The sequence below is a fragment of the Triticum dicoccoides genome, chromosome 2A (assembly GCF_002162155.2).
Source record: "Triticum dicoccoides isolate Atlit2015 ecotype Zavitan chromosome 2A, WEW_v2.0, whole genome shotgun sequence".
Lineage (NCBI taxonomy): Eukaryota > Viridiplantae > Streptophyta > Magnoliopsida > Poales > Poaceae > Triticum > Triticum dicoccoides.
The window spans coordinates 661,379,933-661,399,975 of NC_041382.1; the positions used below are offsets into that span (position 1 = coordinate 661,379,933).

General features: G+C 44.0%; 1 protein-coding gene across 3 annotated transcripts; it reads left to right on the plus strand.

Moving 5' to 3' along the window:
• The first annotated feature begins 254 nt into the window (after nt 1–254).
• On the plus strand, nt 255–19,839 carry LOC119356055 (protein argonaute 1B-like). Of its 3 annotated transcripts, none has more exons than XM_037622952.1 (23): nt 255–409; nt 13,225–14,069; nt 14,150–14,370; nt 14,452–14,601; nt 14,683–14,816; nt 15,101–15,210; nt 15,290–15,396; nt 15,489–15,627; nt 15,748–15,864; nt 16,321–16,428; nt 16,519–16,590; nt 17,210–17,332; nt 17,435–17,600; nt 17,676–17,797; nt 17,870–18,007; nt 18,113–18,255; nt 18,338–18,400; nt 18,469–18,532; nt 18,640–18,775; nt 18,865–18,938; nt 19,010–19,104; nt 19,186–19,217; nt 19,319–19,839. In XM_037622952.1, the coding sequence occupies exons 1-23, from the start codon at nt 367–369 to the stop codon at nt 19,519–19,521; spliced, it is 3,405 nt and encodes a 1,134-aa protein (XP_037478849.1). In that variant the 5' UTR covers nt 255–366; the 3' UTR covers nt 19,522–19,839. The 3 variants fall into 3 exon arrangements, with proteins under 3 accessions (XP_037478849.1, XP_037478851.1, XP_037478850.1); XM_037622954.1 differs by lacking the exon at nt 255–409 and adding an exon at nt 8,301–8,502 and having other exon boundaries at nt 13,222–14,069; XM_037622953.1 differs by lacking the exon at nt 255–409 and adding an exon at nt 8,301–8,502.
• Nucleotides 19,840–20,043: the final 204 nt, after the last annotated feature.

Consider the following 20,043-nt stretch of genomic DNA (forward strand, 5'->3'; position numbering starts at 1 on the left):
GATAATCATTCGAAGGCTCGGGCCCCCCAGGGAGCAAAACAGCAGCCATCGTCGTACAGCTCGTTTTATTTCCTTCTAGCACGGTAGTACATCCATCTCACCGGCAGGCACAAATAATCGTGCGTATCTTGGAGCATACATCACCGATATCTTCCGCCCACGGCCCACGCGACCTGTACCGCCACCTACCTCGCTTTCGTCCTCCGGCCTCTCCTCGCTGGTTAAGAACACCTCCAGTGGATCTCCCCGTTGGCCCGTTCCACCATTCACGCCCTTCCTTTCTTCCCTTGGCTAGCCAAAAAAGCTGCAGGCATCCCGGGGCCTCTGCCGCGCGCATGAACGAGAAGAATTCGCGGTGATCTCGGCATGGCCTCGCGCGTGGACAACGGGTACCCCTCTCATCGACCAGGTACGCACACACGCCTTTCCCCCATCCCTCGCCTCCCTCCCGGCTTTGGCAACCTTTGCCTTCCGTTTTCCATCACCGTACCCAGCGGTTTCCTCTCATCGTCATCGGATGTGTTTCGTGCGTGTCGTCGCGCGAGGTTGCTACAGTATATATGCATGAGGTTTCGTGCGTCCGTGCATGCACATGCATATGCATGTGCACACGATTGTGCGTTTCCGGGGGACTGTTCGTGTGCAATCGCACGCATGCGCGTCGGTTTCCTGTAGTGTCTATCGGCGAGGCGTGGCGCGCTGTTTGAGGATGACTGACCGAGCATGTATGCCTACAGCCAGCGATTCAGTTCGGCCCCTCGACCTGGAGGAACAGCAGCTCGTGGAATCTTTCTATTTCGAGCCCTTGAGTTTACTACCCGGGTGATGTGAGCCATAGCAACCGCGATACATGCCAAAAAGATGCTCACTGTGGTGGAGTCCGGCACACGTATAGGTATAGCAGTCTCGAGGGCCTGGTTAATATTGTCACTGTTGCCAGCAGTGAAGCTACACGACGGAACGTCTAACAGCACTCCTCTGGTGACGTCCATGCGCCGTGCTTTTTCACACGCTACGATCATGCGTATGCATGAACGAGCGAGCTCACGAGCGTATGCAGAGTCACACACCTTCTCATAAAAAAAACGACTGGAGCCGAGCGTATGGCACACTGTGTGTGCTCGTGGTAAGACGATCGATGCGGTACCGTCTCTGTCACCTTTTGTGCTACCACCGTAAGTGCATTGGTTGGTGCACGATCGAGCGAGCATTTGTATCATTCATCACACCTGTCCTTGTCTCGCATGTACAAACATAGGCGAGGCTAAGAGCACCTACAACCGAACTTTGCAAATCTGGCTCCTCGTATTTCATTCCCTAGATTCATATAAAGCATGCAAAAGAAATTCCTATGTACTACCATAGCTACTCTTCGCCGTCGGAGATGTTCACGACGAGGTGTCGAGCGCTGGCTGGACCGGCGGATAGAAGGGTTCCGGCTCATCCTCCTCTTGTTCGACCTCATCCTGCAAATCCGCCTCCTTCACAGCCTCTTGCACCTCCATCTCCTACCGGCGATGGTGTCTTGCCTTCGCAGCCAACTCCGGTCGAGGGAATCGAGGATGGCATGCTGCTCCGCCTGCAGATCCCCGTCGCCAGCGTCCCCCACATCCTCCTCCTCCGGCTCATCCCCCTCCTCCTCAAAGTCCTCCTCCTCCCGATCCACTGCATCCGAAGGTAGCCATGCATCGATCCGGGATTCGCGCCTAGCCCGTATCTGCTTAAGGAGCTTGAGCCGGCGCTCCGGCATGAGAAATGGCTAACTCATCACCCGGCGGCGTGGGGGCATGACTACTAGTCGGGGCGGGTGGAGTGGAAAGTGGCGGCAGCGGCGGATAGAAGAAGGAAAATGTAGATGCATGGTAGGGTTTCGATGTCACCGGTCGACTTAAATAGTCGGGCAATGCACTACGCGGCCCGCCGGAGCCGCGCAATCGGTCCAACGGAGGAGGCGAGCTTTGGACCGCCGGGTTTGAAGGCGTTTCCGGCTAAGACCCCTTCGTCAGTCCTACATGGCAGGCGTGCCCGAGCGCCCCATATCCGCCCTATATTTAGGCTGGATATGGGGGTGCCGGTCAGCCCGGACGTTTTTGAGACGTCCGTCTGGATAAAAAAAAGTGACCGGACGGCCTGTCCGAACATATGAGCCGGGTTTGAGAGGTACGGCTGTAGATGTTTTAACACGTTTGATGCTGCCATTGTGGATTTGGCTACAACTTCGTCAAAAAAGAGATGGAAATTTTGAGATAATAAAGAGGATAGCACGCACTTGAGGCGCGAAACAGAAACATGCCCGTTGTTTTCGCCAAGAGCCGGTTATTAGCTCGCCGCGCGGCCAAATCCATGGGGCCAACCGGGCGTTGCTAATTGCGGGCGGAGGAGGCGTCGGCCCACGGCATTGTGGACCAGGGACATGGAGCAGTGGCGCTATCGCAACGTGCGTGCGACGTACACGCCGTCGTGCAGGTGGCCGGTGGGCATTTCCTAAACGGCGCCCGTTGCGCCAGTTACAGGCATCGGCGCAAACGGGCGCACACCCCCGCCGCACGCCCGCGCCACCCTGGGCCGGCCCGTTTCACGTTTTTTCCTGTTGAAAACAAAGCAAAAATTATCATGCGCAACGAGGGATCGAACCATAGATCGCTTGATTGAAGTGCAGCGCACTCACCATCAGGTTAACTACGCGGTCTTGTCCATAAACTTCTTTCTCTTCTTTTAATCTTTTATCTAGGTCCTTCGCTGGTCAGTTTCTGGACTTTTTTATCTTGTTCCTTTTTCTTTTCTCATTTTCGTTTTTTCCTTAAATGCGCGAACTTTTTATCAGCTTCATGAACTTTTTTTCAAATAGGATGAACTTTTTTCAAATTCAATAAACTTTTATTAAAATCAATGAACTTATTTCAAAATCTATGAACTTTTTTTAAATTCAATGTACTTTTTTCAAATTCAAGGAACTATTTTTTTAATCCGATGAACTAATCTAAAATCGGTGAACTTTTTTCAAGTTTGATGAACTTTTTTTCAAGTTTGATGATTTTTTTTTCAATTTTGATGATTTTTTATTAAAAATTGTGAACTTTTTTAAGTTTGTGAACATTTTTTAAAAACCGATGAACTTTTTTCAAAATCGGTGAACTTTTTTTCAAATTGATGAACTATTTTCAAATTCGATGAACTTTTTTAGCAATGGATGAACTTTTTTTAAAATTCATGAACTGTTTTGAAGTTTGTGATCTTTCTTTAAAAAATCGTTAACATATTCGAATTCACATTTTTTCTGATTTTTTGAATTTTTTTTATGTTTTGCCTTTATTCTTCCGAAAGTTAACGGTTGATCGGTCAAACGCGATCGACTGAACCAGGGCGGCGACCCGACGTGCGGTGCGTAACAAGCGAGCGAATCGACGAGTGCGGGACGAGCGAACAAGCACGAGGCGAGCTGGGCCGGCCCAGTTCGCGTGCGCGTGGGCGCCAGTCCCTCGAGCCGGCGCTGAAGGCGCCCTATAGGGGCTCCCTGGCCGGTGGGCGCCTCGCGCGCCTCAGTGGGACACTATTCGTAGATTTTTTGCGCTGCGCCTGCCGACACGTGGAGGCGGCTCTGGCCCACCAGCAGGCAGGTTCACGGGTCCTTGGACGTGGTCTCGGCCTCTGGGGGCAGGTACCGTGAACCTGGGCTCGGTCGCTGGACCGGCCCTTTGAGGCATTTTGACACATAAATTTCCTTTTAGTTTAGTTTTACTTTTTTAATGTATCCTGACATTCGAAAAACAATGTTCTATATTAAAATACTGCCAGAACATGTATTTTATACATGTATAAAAAAACTGCTTTTATTTCTAGCACTAGAAATGCTCATGTTTTTTTAATAAATGATTTTGTATACGGACATAAATGTCTGTATATTGTCACCGAATGTTCCTAAATTAAAAAATAAATGTCTATGCATACAATATTTTCATTAAAAAATGTCTGCATGTAATTTCCAAAAAAGTAAAAAAATATATAAGGATGAATATTCAGCCCAGGAAAATATTGGCGGTCAATGTTTTTCAGGGTTTGGCTCGATTGACAGTAGTTTGCACTCATGTGTTGTAGTTCATAGATACGAGTGTGGAAGTTGTGATCGGAATTTTTAAGAACCTCGATACTATGTTGGCGGCTCATCCACATTTGCACAACAACTTGCGAAAACCACCTTTTGTTTCAACTATGTTGCATGATTTATGCAAGTTTATAGACGCCAATTCCCGTTTTACTATAGCATGGGTATATCTGCCTATATGCACCTTCCTCCCAAAATCATAAACACATTCAATGCTCATTTTATATTGTTATTGGAACAAAATCATTTTTGCTCCTCCTTAGAAGTTGAACATGATAATAAATAATTTGGATTTTGTTGTGAGGCGAACATTTGTACCTTTTTACTTAACAAGTGACGCATTGGTTATGTTGATCCTACGTGTAAGGGTATACATGTCGAAAGTATGGTGAGTAAGCGACCGGAGGACCTTATCGAACAACTTATGTGTGACTACAGAGACGAAAGAGACAATGTACCTATGTTCAACTATTTGAGATGGGTAAAAATCATGCATCATGTCTTATAATCCAAGGATTTGCAACCGTCCGTGGAGACCAATCTAGATGATATCTAAACACGGAGGCCGAGGCTCACCATAGTATTGAGAAATAATAGATGAGACCTAAACTAGGAATAGCAATGGTGCTTATCAAGATTGATACTGCTTGGGTGTATCCTTGAGCGGTGTGAGTTTTTTGTGTTACACTACCATGTTCGATTCTTTATGTTTTTCTTGTTTTGACCGTCAAGGCTTGATCATCCCAGAGTCATAAAATGATTATGGACTAAGGAGAGATACCATTTAGTTTAAACTCGAAATTCCCTGCAATGCATTTCCTTATATGATGTTTGTTTGTGTTCAATGGGGCACAACTACGACTATAAAACCATAACATGATAGAACCAAATCAATTTTGATCACGCATGTCGAAGACACATCAAACCAAAGTGGAAACGCCTATTGTTGATCTGGCACATAGTATCTCAAGCCAAATGTATGTGAAAGTCAAAATAAACATTATTACAATATGTCACGTGAAATTCACCACATAATAGCTTGGTCAGAACCCTTTTGTTGTAGTGAATAGTAATTGAATGAGTGCAATCTAGCCCTTTTTTGGCATGAATCTTGCATTTTGGATATTGTGGACAAGGAAGAGCGGTAAATTGATGCTCTGATCTAAATGCATGAGGGTGCGGAGCAAAGGAGGATCACGTGTGTTTATGGCGAGCCTCACGTTGAAAATTTTGGACATCAACTTCAAAATATAATAAATGTCGGTGATCTTCCATGGGTGGTAATTGGTGATTTCAGTATGATGATTGTAAAGACGTTGTGATTGAGTAATACAAGTTTACCCCCCGCAAAAAATTCATCATATTGAAAATGTAAGAACCAAGAACCATGGCACGTGGCATCTTATTATTTCATGGGAATAGTGTGTGCTATGTCATTCCCACATTCAACAACCATATTTTTAATTGATGCAATTATACTAGTACCTATTTTTTATTCTAGAAACACAATACAAACATCAATGCATACATACGTGCACATGAACATTGGGATTGACAAAGTCATGACAAATGCCTCGTACTGGATGAATATCGCCTGTAAACCTGAAATAGATTCAAGAAAATGTGAACATCCGTGCCAAGTCAAGGGATTAATTTCGAATGGGCTGGTTCTATCACAATTGTTTTTCGTACTTGTTATTTTTTATAGAAAAAAATAATACTTATTCTAAGAGCATGGTTAATAGTACAGCCAGCTGATGGCTATATGACATTCTCATGTCATCTATAGCTAACCTTTTAGCCTTCAAGTATAATAGTAAGATACAAACATGTGCCACTTTATTAATAGTACATGGCTCAACTCCCACTCTCACATACTAGTACTACCTCCGTCCTGGTTTATTAGTCCATTTTGAATTCTGTGCCAAAATTTGACCTTAAATTTAACTTACAAATGTAAATACATGTCATAAAAAACAATATAATTGACTATGTTTGAATACGAATTCAACGATATAATTTTTTATGACATGCATTAATATTTTGTTAGTTAAATCTACAGTCAAAATTTGACACAAAATACAATGGAGACTTATAAACCAGGACGGATGTACTCCCTCCGGTCCTTTTTACTTTGCATATTAGGTTTGTCTGAAGTCAATCTCATCCAACTTTGATCAAGTTTATATAAAAAATTATAGACATTCACATAACAACACCAATATCATTAGATTCATCTTGGAATATATTTTCATATTATATTTATTAGATATTATAGATGCTAATAATTTTTAATATAAATTTGGTCAAACTTAGCAAAGTTTGACTTTCGGCAAAACCAATGTGCAGAGTAAAAAGGACCGGAGGGAGTAGTAGTGCTTAGGAGCACGTGCTGCAGCTGGCTCTTATTTTGTAGCCGGCTTCTCTTGTCTCCCCTCCATACCTGCAGAAAAATAATATTTTGACCCTTACAGCCTGTTTACATAAGCTTATTATATACTTGCTCTAATAGTTGGTTTGCCACTGAAATGCGGTAGCTCATCCCTCCTCCATCACTTCGTAAAAGCACATCACCAGGAAATGTTTCAACCGAGTCCCCTTTCCCAACCTTTTTTTCGACAGAACTTGCCTGTCTTTCCCAGTGTCCATGCCGTCCTTTCGGACCAAACGATTCCGCCGAACGCAACACTATCATTTCAGGCTTTCAGCAGAGCCGGATGAGCTGAACTTTACCGTCGTGGCGTCCCGAAGCACCGAGCATCGAAACCGCACAAGAACCACCGGTGTCTCGTGCCTACGAAGCCGCACAGTACTGCCTACGAGTAGCCCCTTCGGTGCATGGCATGCGAGGCTGCAACTCTGCTGCAAGCCTGCTGCAACTCTGCAGCATGGGGGCTGCAGCCAGGAGCGAGAGCCCGTTGTCCGGGCTCTGCGCAGTAGCCGCTCTCCTCTCTCTAGCTCCGGAGAAGGCCGTTGTTGGTTTTCTATAGTCTCCAGGCCCGAGGCAGCCCGGAGCCTGGCATTTCACGTGGCCCCGCCCAGCAGCCCTCTCACCTCGGGCCCCGGGCCCAGCAGAGAGCGCACCCGGCCGGTACGGCCCCCACATGGGTCCCCGCGGCCCGCAACACCGGGGAGAAGAAGGACCCGGGCCACAGCAGCCACTGCGAGGCGGGACCGCGCGACGCGTGGGGCCATCGCGTCATTGAGGACGGTCTATCGTCCTTTGCCTTCGGCGATGCGCGTGCCCCCACGCACTGGCCCGTGCGCCCCGCAGCCGGAACCAACCCGAGCCACTGAACCGGTAGGACATAGGAGTAGCTCCAGCCACTAGGGCGCGGTACCCTGTCGCTGTAGCCTCGGCGTGCAACAGAGGCCCGTCACTGTTCCCTGCTCACGCACCGAGCGGCGCTTTGACCCATTCCCCTCGTAACCAAAACGGGACGGCAGCGACAGCGGCAGCGGCGCGCCCCCCGTACCGTACCGCGCACCACCCGTTGCGCCCCGGCCCCACAGGTCTTGTCGAGTGACCCATCGCGCCCTCGCACGTCGGTCCTCCGCGGATTCCCTCTTCGGTGCATGCGCAGACGTAGTACCAGTGCCGCCGGGCGCGACCGTCGGTCGCCGGGGAAAAGCCTGCCTCGCATCGTGATGCCCTTCCTGGCAGGAGGGGATTACTGTTGCCCGCCCGTACTGACACCGAGCGCGACGGGGCAATGAGCGTGCCGAGCGACCGGGCGCGTGCGCTCCCATGATGGCCAAGGTGCGGCGCGCACGAGGCGCACAACGGGGCGCGCCCAATCCGGTGCCGAAACGTCTATGGGCCCTGGGGAGCCGCGGCAGAGCGCGCTGTTATCCACTCCTGACATCTCGCCCCGCCATTTGCACCTCAGTACAGTACTTATCCTAGTTTAATTTTGTTTAGCAGACCCGATTAATCCCCCACTCGGCGCGTCGCGTCCGAGGCGCTCGCGTCCAAATCCGGCCCAAATCCCGCGCCGGGGCCCGCGCTGTCATTGATACGCCAACCCCCCACGTCCTCCACGTCCGTACGCGCCGGGCCCCACCACGAACTCGCCTGGAAACGGGTCCGCTCGGGGTTACCGGGTCTAGACCCGCCGGCCCCGCGTTGCGCGCCCGGGACATGACACGGGCTTCCACCCTGACGCTGCGCCATCGCTTCGGCTCTTTCCCCCCAGCGAGCTGCACTGCTGCTAGTTAACCGCAAGCGGCCGTCGTCTTTTCCCTCCTCAAAAAAGCAGCCGAGGGGGGTGGTGACTGGAGGCGGAGGCAGAGGGAGGAGCAGCGCCAGTGCGAGCGATAGTGGGGGAGCTCGGACGAGGCCTAGGGCTTCCGGAGACCGCCTCCTCCCGCGCCGCCGTTCGCCGGACTTGCTTGCTCAGGTATCGACCCCCGCTCTCTGGATCGGTCCCTTTCTCCGGCTCGTTTCGCTAGCTTTTTTGCGGGCGCGTCCGTGTTCCGTCGATTGGGAGGCGATTGCGGAATCGCGCCCGTGTCGGTGCCTATGTGAATTTTGAGAGGCTTTTGTTGGAAGCGGATTTGAGAGGTTTTCGGTGGATATCGGTGGTGTTTGGCGCCGGATTCGAGCGGATCTAGCTTGGGGTATCTGATCCCCTGCTTTTCGCCCCCGCTAAGCTCTCATGCGGCATGCGATGTGTGCCACATTTCCCCTTAATTTTGGAGCTCGTACACTTTAGTTTGGTTCTGTATATCGTTGCTCATGCGACAATTTCAGACTGGTTATTCGCGTGCTTAATGCTGTATTGCTGTAGCTCTGCATAGTGTTGTTAATCGGCGTATAGACGGTTGTTTTTGCTCTTGTTTTCAGTTACTAAGCATAACTGATCGTGTGGCTAGTTTAAACGCGTCATCAAGTCGGGTTGTTTTTGCTCTTGTTTTCAGTTACTAAGCATAACTGATCGTGTGGCTAGTTTAAACGCGTCATCAAGTCGGGATGAACTGCAGCCTCATAAGAACGCGTGTCTGCTCTAGACTCCAGGTTGAGGCAAAGTGTTTCCCAGTGGGATGCTGTACCCTGTACCTTCGTTAGACGGCAAGGAATATAGCATCTCCTACGATTTGCAGATATATTGGGAAAATCTGTGTTCGTGGTGCGTTGCGTTGATAACTTACTGGAGGTTGTCCCAGAAATGACATTAGCAAAACAATCATAATTTTTTATGGTCCTAAGAATAAGAATGTCCTCATTATGTGCTGTAGTGGTGGTGTTCAATATCAATTCCTACATATTTCATCTATTGCACAAACTGTTTTCCTTTTTCGTATAGATGCTTCTGGGCTTTAATACAGCTTCATTATTCATTTGCCCACTTCTTGTGGTGCTGCTGTTTATTCAAAGGATATAATCTGCTGAAGTTATTTTATTCTCAGCTAGCCAGGCTAACACAGAGGTTCAAATGAAAGTATGGTTGTTTCTGTTATTGTATAGGCAGTCAATTGTTTTTTTCATTATGTGTCCACGTGTTTGAGAACATCACTTGGATTGGATAATACAACTTGTCAGTAAATAGTGAGAAATGATTTAAATAATTTTGATATTTGGTTTTGCCAAAAGGCTTGAAACAAATACTTTAACTCTGGACGGTTATGTTGCAATTACGACTGAAATTGCTATGAGCAGTACCTCTCTTTCAGAGCGGAACTCTGTCTTGCTTTCTTAGCGATAAAACCATGGTGGGGCTCCCACCCTGCCATTCTAGAAAAAATAGGGGAACATGAGGCAGCTATGACTTAGATGATATTTTATTGCGTTCACTTTGGTAACCTTTTCTTCTCCTGTCTGGCGAGTATTTAAATAATCTGTTATAGATTTCTGGAGCCTTGGCGCAGTGGTAAAGCTGCTGCCTTGTGACCATGAGGTCACGGGTTCAAGTCCTGGAAACAGCCTCTTGCAGAAATGTAGGGAAAGGCTGCGTACAATAGACCCAAAGTGGTCGGACCCTTCCCCAGACCCTGCGCAAGCGGGAGCTACATGCACTGGGGCTGCCCCTTTTTAGATTTCTGGACATCACATATTCCATGGTTGGAGGCTATCCCACCATAACAGCTAGAAACCCAAAACCGATACATCACATATTCCATGGTTGGAGGCTATCCCACCATAACAGCTAGAAACCCAAAACCGATACTGACTCTAGTGTACGCTATTTATTTGTAACTTTTTGTTCTCGCTTATTCCACTCAAGTTTTATTATTATTTATTGTTGATAATATTAGCTGTGGTTCAAATTCCTTCTCTGAGTTTATTTCGATGTTTGCTATATATAGAGGACTCCTTAATTATTCTTAGATAATTCTCAATAGAACTCATCAATTATCTTTAGATACCTCAAATACGAGCAGTATGAAGAAAGTCTGTATATACATCCTTGTTTTTCTTTTTGCATTTATGAACAGAAAATCAGTATATATGCACTCATTTTTTTCTCCATACTACTCACTTTGGGGTATTTAGTACTTACAAATGAAATATGTTTAAAATAATAAGCGAACTCATTCTTGGGCATGTAGCAATTACAAATGAAATATATTAAAAATAATAAAGAGATATAATCGATTCACCTACCTCTTTATCATTCTCAGTATAACTCATTAATCATTCTTAGCTACTTCATACGAGTAGTATGAAGAAAATCAGTACCCATCCTTAGTTTATGCATTTTACCCTTTTTATGCACAAAAAGCAGTCTATATGCCAAAACTAAGTATATCACCAAATTGTATTATATGCATACTCATTTGTTTTTCATATAACCCACTTTGGGGCATCTAGTAATTACTAATGAAATATAATATGGCAATAAAGAGGTATAATTCATCTATGAGGTATATGAGAAGCGGATCATACTCCCCAGGAGTGTAGAATCATTTCCGTATGCATATATATGTGTGCTTTTGTGTGTGTGTGTATTACATGCCTACTCTAGATTAATATAGCTCACTATTTTCTCATTTTGCTATGGCAAAATAAGTATTATATCAAAACAACATCATCTAGCATAGCTTATGCGATAGCCAGCTACAGCTGCAATATTCTTGATTGAATATTCCTACCCCTGAATGCCATGGACCACATTTTAAAGCCTTATTTATTGTGATTGCTATGGACCTCATACTAGTAGTATGAAGAAAATCAGTACTCATCCTTAGTTTATGCATTTTGCCCTTTTTATGCACAGAAAGTAGTATATATGCCAAAACTAAGTATATCAGCAAATTATATTAAGTATGCACACTCATTTTTTTTCTCTCCATATAACCCACTGAGAGAATATCACATGGAAACCAAGTTTTGGTGGAAAGCGGTGAAAACCACGTGGGAATGATGTTTCGAAGTTTCAAAAAAATACAAGGTCTTTAGAGTGTGATGTTCTATTAGTATGTGAAATTTTCAAGTTCAAATACATTACCATTTACGAGGTATGAAAAAGGCAAAAGCAGCAATGAATAGTGTCAACCAGTAAACGTCACTATTCATGGCTGAATTTGTTTTTCCCATAGCTTGTAAATGGTAATGTGTTTGAACTTGAAATTTCACTTGCCAATAGAACATCACCGTCTTAACATCCCATATTTTTTCAGTTTTTTTCCAAACTTTCATAAGTGGTTTCCATGAAGTTTTCTTTGAAACTTGGCTTCCATGTGATATTCTCTCCAACCCATTTTGGGGTATCTAGTACTCCCTCTGTAAACTAATATAAGAGCATTTAGATAACTAAAGTAGTGATCTAAACGCTCTTATAGTAGTTTACAGAGGGAGTAATTACCAATGAAATATCACCTTTGTCCCAAATTACTTGTCTTAGATTTGTCTAGATATGGATGTATCTAGACACGTTTAGTGTTGGATACACCTGTATCTAGACAAATCTAAGACAAGTAATTTGGGACGGAGGGAGTATAATAAAGCAATAAAGAGGTATAATTCATCTATGAGGTATATGAGAAGCGGATCATACTACCAGGAGTTTAGAATGATTTTTGTATGCATATATATGTGTGCTTTTGCGTGCGTGTGTGTATTACGTGCCTACTCTATAGATTAATATAGCTCACTATTTTCTCATTTTGCTATGGCAAAATAAGTATTATATCAAAACAACAACATCTAGCATAGATTATGCGATAGCCAGCTACAGCTGCAATATTTCCAATTGAATATTCCTACCCCTGAATGCCATGGACCACATTTTAAAACCTTATTTATTGTGATTGTTAATTTACAATCTGAATCTGTTTAACATTTGTCAGCAGTTTTTTTTACTATGTTATGGCCGCATGTTAACCTAGCCTTCTTGTTTTCATTGATATAAGCGTAGTTTTACTTCCTATTAATATAGTTCATATTTTTATTGTTTGTGCCCTGTCAACCTTATGTTAGGATAACTTGATCAGTTAGCAATAGTCTTATGCAATTTTTTACAGCTTATCTTCTACTCCCTCTGTCCCAAAAATAAGTGTCTTGAGACACTTATTTTGGGACGGAGGGAGTATTTCTGTAATATTATGTTGCACGATTTCCTTTATCCCCTTTGTGCCTTGCTTTGGCCCTACAAGCATCAGTTATGCCAACTTTTAACCGAAAATTTATTGCTGTCTTCTTTACAAATTATAGTAATGTGTACCCAAACCCTATTGTGCATCACCCATTCCATTTCTTTTTCTTTTTAAGACTTGACTAATACCATGTCTTGGTTGATAAGCTGCTCCTGTTTGTGAGGTAGAAGTATATGCGATAAGAGGATACAGTCAAATTGTAGGTGTTGGATTACATGTTTAGACTATGTGATGTCGTATATGCACTTCCTAGAGTGTAAATTGAGAAATGCACCCATTCCGTTTCTCTTGTTAGGTTTATGCTTGATTCTAATATTCCATCATTCTACATGAAGTTATACTTGATACTCCCTCCGTCCGAAAAAACTTGTCCAAAGCTTGTCTCTCAAATGGATGTATCTAGCACTAAATTGATGCTAGATACATTCATTTGAGGGACAAGCTTTTTCGCACGGAGGGATTATGTATTAGTCTTGATACTTTACATTCTCATGATCTTACATTTTGGTGCTCTCTTGTCTTAGCAGCGGCCATCATGGTTAGGAAGAAAAGAACTGGTCCTGGCAGCCCTGGAGAGAGTTCTGGGGAAGCTTCCGGAGCTTCTGGGCAGGGTTCCTCGCAGCGAGCTGAGAGAGCTCCTCAACAGCATGGTGGAGGACGTGGTTTGGCACCTCAACAGCATGGCCGTGGTGGGGGGCAACACCAGGGCCGCGGTAGGCACTATCAGGGCCATGGAGGATCAGCTTCACACTATCCAGGTGGTGGCCCACCTGAATATCAACAGCGTGACTATCAGGGGCGGGGACATCCAGGTGGTGGTCCACCTGAATATCAACATCGTGACTATCAGGGGCGTGGACATCCGGGGGGTGGCCCACCTGAATATCAACCACGTGACTATCAGGGGCGTGGACATCCGGGGGGTGGCCCACCTGAATATCAACCACGTGACTATCAGGGACGTGGTGGTCCGCGCCCCAGAGGTGGAGTGCCGCAGCCATACTATGGCGGGCATAGGGGAGGTAGTGCTGGACGTAACGTTCCTCCAGGTCCATCAAGAACAGTTCCCGAACTGCACCAAGCCCCGCATGTCCAATATCAAGCCCCGGTGGTTTCACCATCCGCATCGGGAGCTGGCTCATCCTCTCAGCCTGTGTCAGAGGTGAGCAGTGGACAAGTCCAGCAACAGTTTCAGAAACTTGCGATTGTTGATCAAAGTTCAACAAGCCAATCCAGTCAACTGGCACCAGCATCAAGCAAATCAGTTAGATTTCCATTGCGCCCTGGAAAGGGTACACATGGAGATAGGTGTGTCGTGAAGGCAAACCATTTCTTTGCTGAGCTCCCTGATAAAGACCTTCACCAATATGATGTATGCCCTTTACATGAAGTTCTTTTTCCCCGCTGCAGTTTTTATTTTGTAATTTTTGATCAACAATCTTGTTTTGTCAGGTCTCCATAACTCCAGAGATTACATCACGTGGTGTCAATCGTGCTGTGATGGCAGAACTTGTTAGGCTCTATAGACATTCTCAATTGGATGGACGCCTACCTGCGTATGATGGAAGGAAGAGCCTATATACAGCTGGGCCATTGCCATTTCCTTCAAAGACATTTGAAATTACTCTGCATGACGAAGAAGAAAGCCTTGTTGGTGGTCAAGTCGCACCAAGGTATGCTGTTGCTGTGACATTTGTACTTCATTGTGTTCATACTTCATAGTAGTTCTGTACTGACATTCCTTTTGTTTTAAGGCATGAGAGACAATTCAGGGTGGTGATCAAATTTGCTGCTCGTGCTGATCTCCACCATTTGGCTATGTTTCTAGCTGGAAGGCAACCCGATGCACCTCAAGAAGCTCTTCAGGTGCTTGACATTGTGCTGCGTGAACTGCCTACTGCCAGGTATCCTTTAGCAAACCATGTCTTGTTTTATTGTTTTTCTGGCTGTATGGGTTATAATTTCCATGTGTTTTTCTTCTGTAGGTATTCTCCAGTTGGCCGATCATTTTATTCTCCAAACTTAGGGAGACGTCAGAAACTTGGTGATGGTTTGGAAAGCTGGCGTGGATTTTACCAAAGTATAAGACCTACACAGATGGGGCTTTCGCTGAATATTGGTTAGATATCCCTCTCATGTTTTTTTTTACCTCTGTGTCACTGTTCATTTGTTGTTTTGTTAGTTGTGATGAACGGTGGGTGGCCCAAAGTAATACTCCCGCCGTCCCAAAATAAGTGTCGCTGATTTAGTATAAAGTTAGTACAAAGTTGTACTAAATCAACGACACTTATTTTGGGACGGAGGGAGTACATAACGTTCCACTTTACAGAGCATCTTAGTGGAGGTTACATATTGGGAGTGGTCTTGCTGACATAATGATTTATATGGTGTTTATTCTTGCAGATATGTCTTCTACTGCATTTATTGAGCCTCTTCCTGTGATTGATTTTGTTGCTCAGCTTCTGAGCAGAGACATCTCAGTTAGACCCTTATCTGATTCAGATCGTGTGAAGGTTTGATTCACCACTTGTTTCACTGTTTTTAACGGACTTGCTTTATGCAGAGTTACCATAATTACCCCCCCTCCTGCAGATTAAAAAAGCCCTAAGAGGTGTAAAGGTTGAGGTTACACATCGAGGAAACATGCGTAGGAAATACCGTATATCTGGACTAACTTCACAAGCAACACGAGAGCTATCGTATGTGCTTCTTCCCTCGCTTTATACACCGAAATCTTTATGCTCTTGTACGTTCGTGGGTGATTTGATTTCCTGTTGGTTTCATGTGGTAGATTCCCTGTTGATGATCGTGGTACTGTGAAGACTGTGGTGCAATACTTCCTGGAGACTTATGGTTTTAATATTCAGCACACCACTCTACCTTGCTTGCAAGTGGGCAATCAGCAAAGGCCTAATTATCTTCCTATGGAGGTTACTATCTTGAACAATCTCGCTTGCATTGATTTGAAAATGATATGCTCATCTATGTGCTACATCCAGTCTCAGCATCTTGTCGAGTTGTTCAATGAGTTTATCACTCTGAAATATCAGGTTTGTAAGATTGTTGAAGGACAACGTTACTCGAAACGACTGAATGAGAAACAGATAACTGCTCTACTGAAAGTGACTTGCCAGCGCCCTCAAGAGCGTGAGAAGGACATCTTGCAGGTGATTGTTCATTATATTATTTCTGATGCAAGCTGTTATAACTGCTGTTACAAAATTGCCTTATGACATGCTGTGCCTATCACTTGCTATTTTTTGTGCGGTGCTGCTTGGCGTTCTCCTCAGTTTGACAAAAAAATTCCACTTAGATGTATTCAATCCACACTATTGCAATCAAATAATCTATAAAATTATAAAGTTCTTGGAATTCCTCCACAAGCATGTTTTACAAGATGATAGTTGTTTGATGAGATTTTTGTTAAGGCCAAAACCATAATTTTTGGGAAGACAACTATCTATGAGGCTATGACCTATGAGCCATTTATCTGAACTGTTCTTTTGTCTGTATTATTCATACACACTAGTACACTACCCACCGATTCACTCTAATCTGCACCAGCTTTATACATTTAAACTGGACTATCTAAATCTCTTCTCTCGCTTTTCATATTTGACCAGACAGTGCATCACAATGCATACTATGAAGATCCATATGCACAGGAATTTGGCATAAAAATTGATGAGCGACTTGCATCGGTTGAAGCTCGTGTTCTGCCTCCGCCAAGAGTAAGTCTATTCAGACTTGATTAGACAGCAGTTGACTTACCATATTGGACATACGTTGTGCGTAGCAACTGACTACACCTTTTTTATTAGCTTAAATACCACGATAGTGGCAGAGAGAAGGATGTCTTGCCCAGGATCGGCCAATGGAACATGATGAACAAGGTACACCTTGATAAAATGTCACCAGAAATTAAAATATTACTCCCACCGTCCCAAGATTCTTGTTATAGATTTTTTTAGATACGGATGTATCTAGTCACGTTTTAGTGTTAGATACATCCGCATCTAGACAAATCTAAGACAAGAATTTTGGGACGGAGGTAATATCATTTTTGTAAAGGCCTTCAGCTACCTGTTTCCATACCGGGAACGGTAGTGGAGAATCGTACTGCAAGAAATTTGGAACAAAATTATGCTAGATAGATAAAATAACATACAGTACCTAGATTGTCTGCTTCTTTGCAACACACAACTTTGCTAAATACTACACTAAGGAGTTTTATTGATGCTATTTAACTTCATATTCTTGCGTTCATTTCTTCACATTTCCTGAAGACCGTCTAGTTTCACATGTGAACATTTTAAGAGTCTGCATGATTTACCTTAACCAACCATATACTATTTTGGTTGGTATCTCTCTGATGTTAGCATTTCTTAAACCTAGACCTACATCTACTTTCTAGGTACTAGTGGCTGTAGTTTTACTGCATATCCCCCCTTTTGTCTTGTTAGTCTTGTTATGTTTTATGTAGTTCTGATATGTGTTCATTTTCATTGGTAGAAAATGGTGAACGGTGGTAGGGTCAGTCACTGGGCATGTATAAACTTCTCTCGGAATGTGCAAGATAGTGCTGCCAGGGTTTTTTGCCATGAGCTTGCTATAATGTGCCAAATATCTGGAATGGTATGATCGAGTCATCAAACTAGCTTTCCATAATATATCTGTTCACTTCTCTTATGTTGTATTCTCTGGTGTTAAAATTCTTACTTTCTCTCTCTTTCTTAGGACTTTGCACCTGAACCTGTGCTGCCCCCACTTACTGCGAGACCTGAACATGTAGAAAGAGCACTAAAGGCGCGTTATCAAGATGCCATGAATATAATCAGACCCCAGGGAAGAGAACTTGACCTGCTAATTGTAATACTGCCTGACAATAATGGTTCTCTTTATGGTATGATCTCTTCCAAACAACATTTAAAGATTGCCTGGATGATATTTTTGCTTATTATCTTTCTTTCCCTCCCAGGGGACCTCAAAAGGATTTGCGAGACTGATCTTGGATTGGTATCTCAGTGTTGCCTGACAAAACATGTTTTTAAGATGAGCAAGCAGTATCTTGCAAATGTAGCTCTGAAGATTAATGTTAAGGTATTTCGCTGTGCTTCAACCATTCCATCTTTATTGTGCACCTCGGTTGTTATATGTTTACCTACTTTTTAGGTGGGTGGAAGGAATACTGTACTTGTGGATGCCTTGACAAGGAGGATTCCCCTTGTCAGTGACAGACCAACAATAATATTTGGTGCTGATGTTACACACCCTCATCCTGGAGAAGATTCCAGTCCTTCCATTGCTGCTGTAAGTGACTTATTGCTACTATGAATTTTTTTGAAGTTCTGCTATGATACAATGGACCTGCTAGGTGTACTGGAAGCTAATCGCGTGCAATATTCTTTCCTTCAGGTGGTTGCTTCCCAAGACTGGCCTGAGGTCACTAAGTATGCAGGATTAGTTAGCGCCCAAGCCCATAGGCAAGAGTTGATACAGGATCTTTTCAAAGTATGGCAAGATCCCCAAAGAGGAACTGTGACTGGTGGCATGATCAAGTACGATCTTTGTAATCTCATGATACACATCACTCCTCTAGTATCTATTGCTGCTAACAGTGTAAATTCTGTTAAATTGCAGGGAGCTTCTCATTTCTTTCAAGAGGGCAACTGGACAGAAACCCCAGAGAATCATATTTTACAGGTTCTTATCCTTGCTTGGGCATGTTTGGTAAACACAATTGTCTGTTATTAAACAATTAGTATTTTCAGGGATGGTGTCAGCGAGGGACAGTTCTATCAAGTTCTTTTGTATGAACTTGATGCCATTAGAAAGGTAGAATTGCTTCGTTCATGCTTTTTTCTTGATAAACTCTGACCAGCCACACTTGTTTGGCAATACTCAGCATATATCTCTAACTGTTATTTCTTAACTACATGTAGGCATGTGCGTCCTTGGAGCCCAATTACCAGCCTCCAGTTACTTTTGTAGTCGTCCAGAAGCGTCATCACACCAGGCTTTTTGCTAATAACCACAATGATCAGCGTACTGTTGATAGAAGCGGAAACATACTGCCTGGTTAGTTGTTTGTACACACAAGCTGTTTTCTGCTTTGCTACTCAATTCCGAATCTGACGTTTGTGGAATGGACCTCTATCTATTTCTAGGCACTGTTGTTGATTCAAAGATTTGCCATCCGACCGAGTTCGATTTCTACTTGTGTAGCCACGCTGGCATTCAGGTTGGTACTTTATTTGCAGTCTGCATTTTGTCGAATTTCTGATTGCTGATTTACCTCTTAATTCCTTTCAGGGAACAAGCCGTCCTGCTCATTATCACGTTCTATGGGACGAGAACAAATTCACTGCTGATGAGTTGCAAACTCTAACAAACAACTTGTGCTACACGTAATTTACTATCTTGAACTTTTTTAGTTTAAAATGTTCTGTTTAACTGGCCCCAACTGAAGACAATATCTACTGTTTCAGGTATGCTAGGTGCACCCGCTCTGTATCAATTGGTAAGTCACAATACGATTCTCACGCTATCAGTGTTGCGTAAAACTTGCGTTGCACTACCAATGTTTGAAAATTTGACTCTGACTATTGCGTTTGCTTGCAGTGCCCCCGGCATATTATGCTCATTTGGCAGCCTTCCGGGCTCGGTTTTACATGGAACCGGATACCTCTGACAGTGGGTCCATGGCAAGCGGTGCCCGTGGCCCTACACAGGGTGGACGCAATACCAGGCCGTTTGGGAACGTTGCTGTCAGGCCCCTCCCCGCCCTGAAAGAAAACGTGAAGCGGGTCATGTTTTACTGTTAAGGTCGGATGGTCATTGTTTACACTATTATGCAAACCTGAAGATATTCGACTGAGTTTGGGTGTGTTAAAAGTATCCGCACTGCATTGGTGGCACTGGGAGATCTCCGCCATGCAAAAACTTTCGTTGTTGCGCAGTGTGAAACTCTGTAACCGTCTACCTATCTGTGGTCGTATTTGAACTACCCTGAAATTATTTCTAGTTTGGGAGGGACTTCTGCCTGTTATTTTAAAAGTCTATAATCATGTTGGGATCTAATGACGCTAAATGTTACTCCGTATGTATTTATGGCAGCCATCTGCTGGGGTCCTTTTGTTTGTTGACTTGCATCATACTCCCTCCGTTTTTATTTAGTCCGTGTATTAGTTTTAGTCAAAGTCAAGCTTTATAAACTTTGATGAAATTTATAAACAAAAATATTAACATATACAATAACAAACTTATACCATTAAATTTATTATTGAATGTACTTTCACATCATATAGATTTTTTATAGGAAATGTTTGTACTTTTTTCTAAAAATT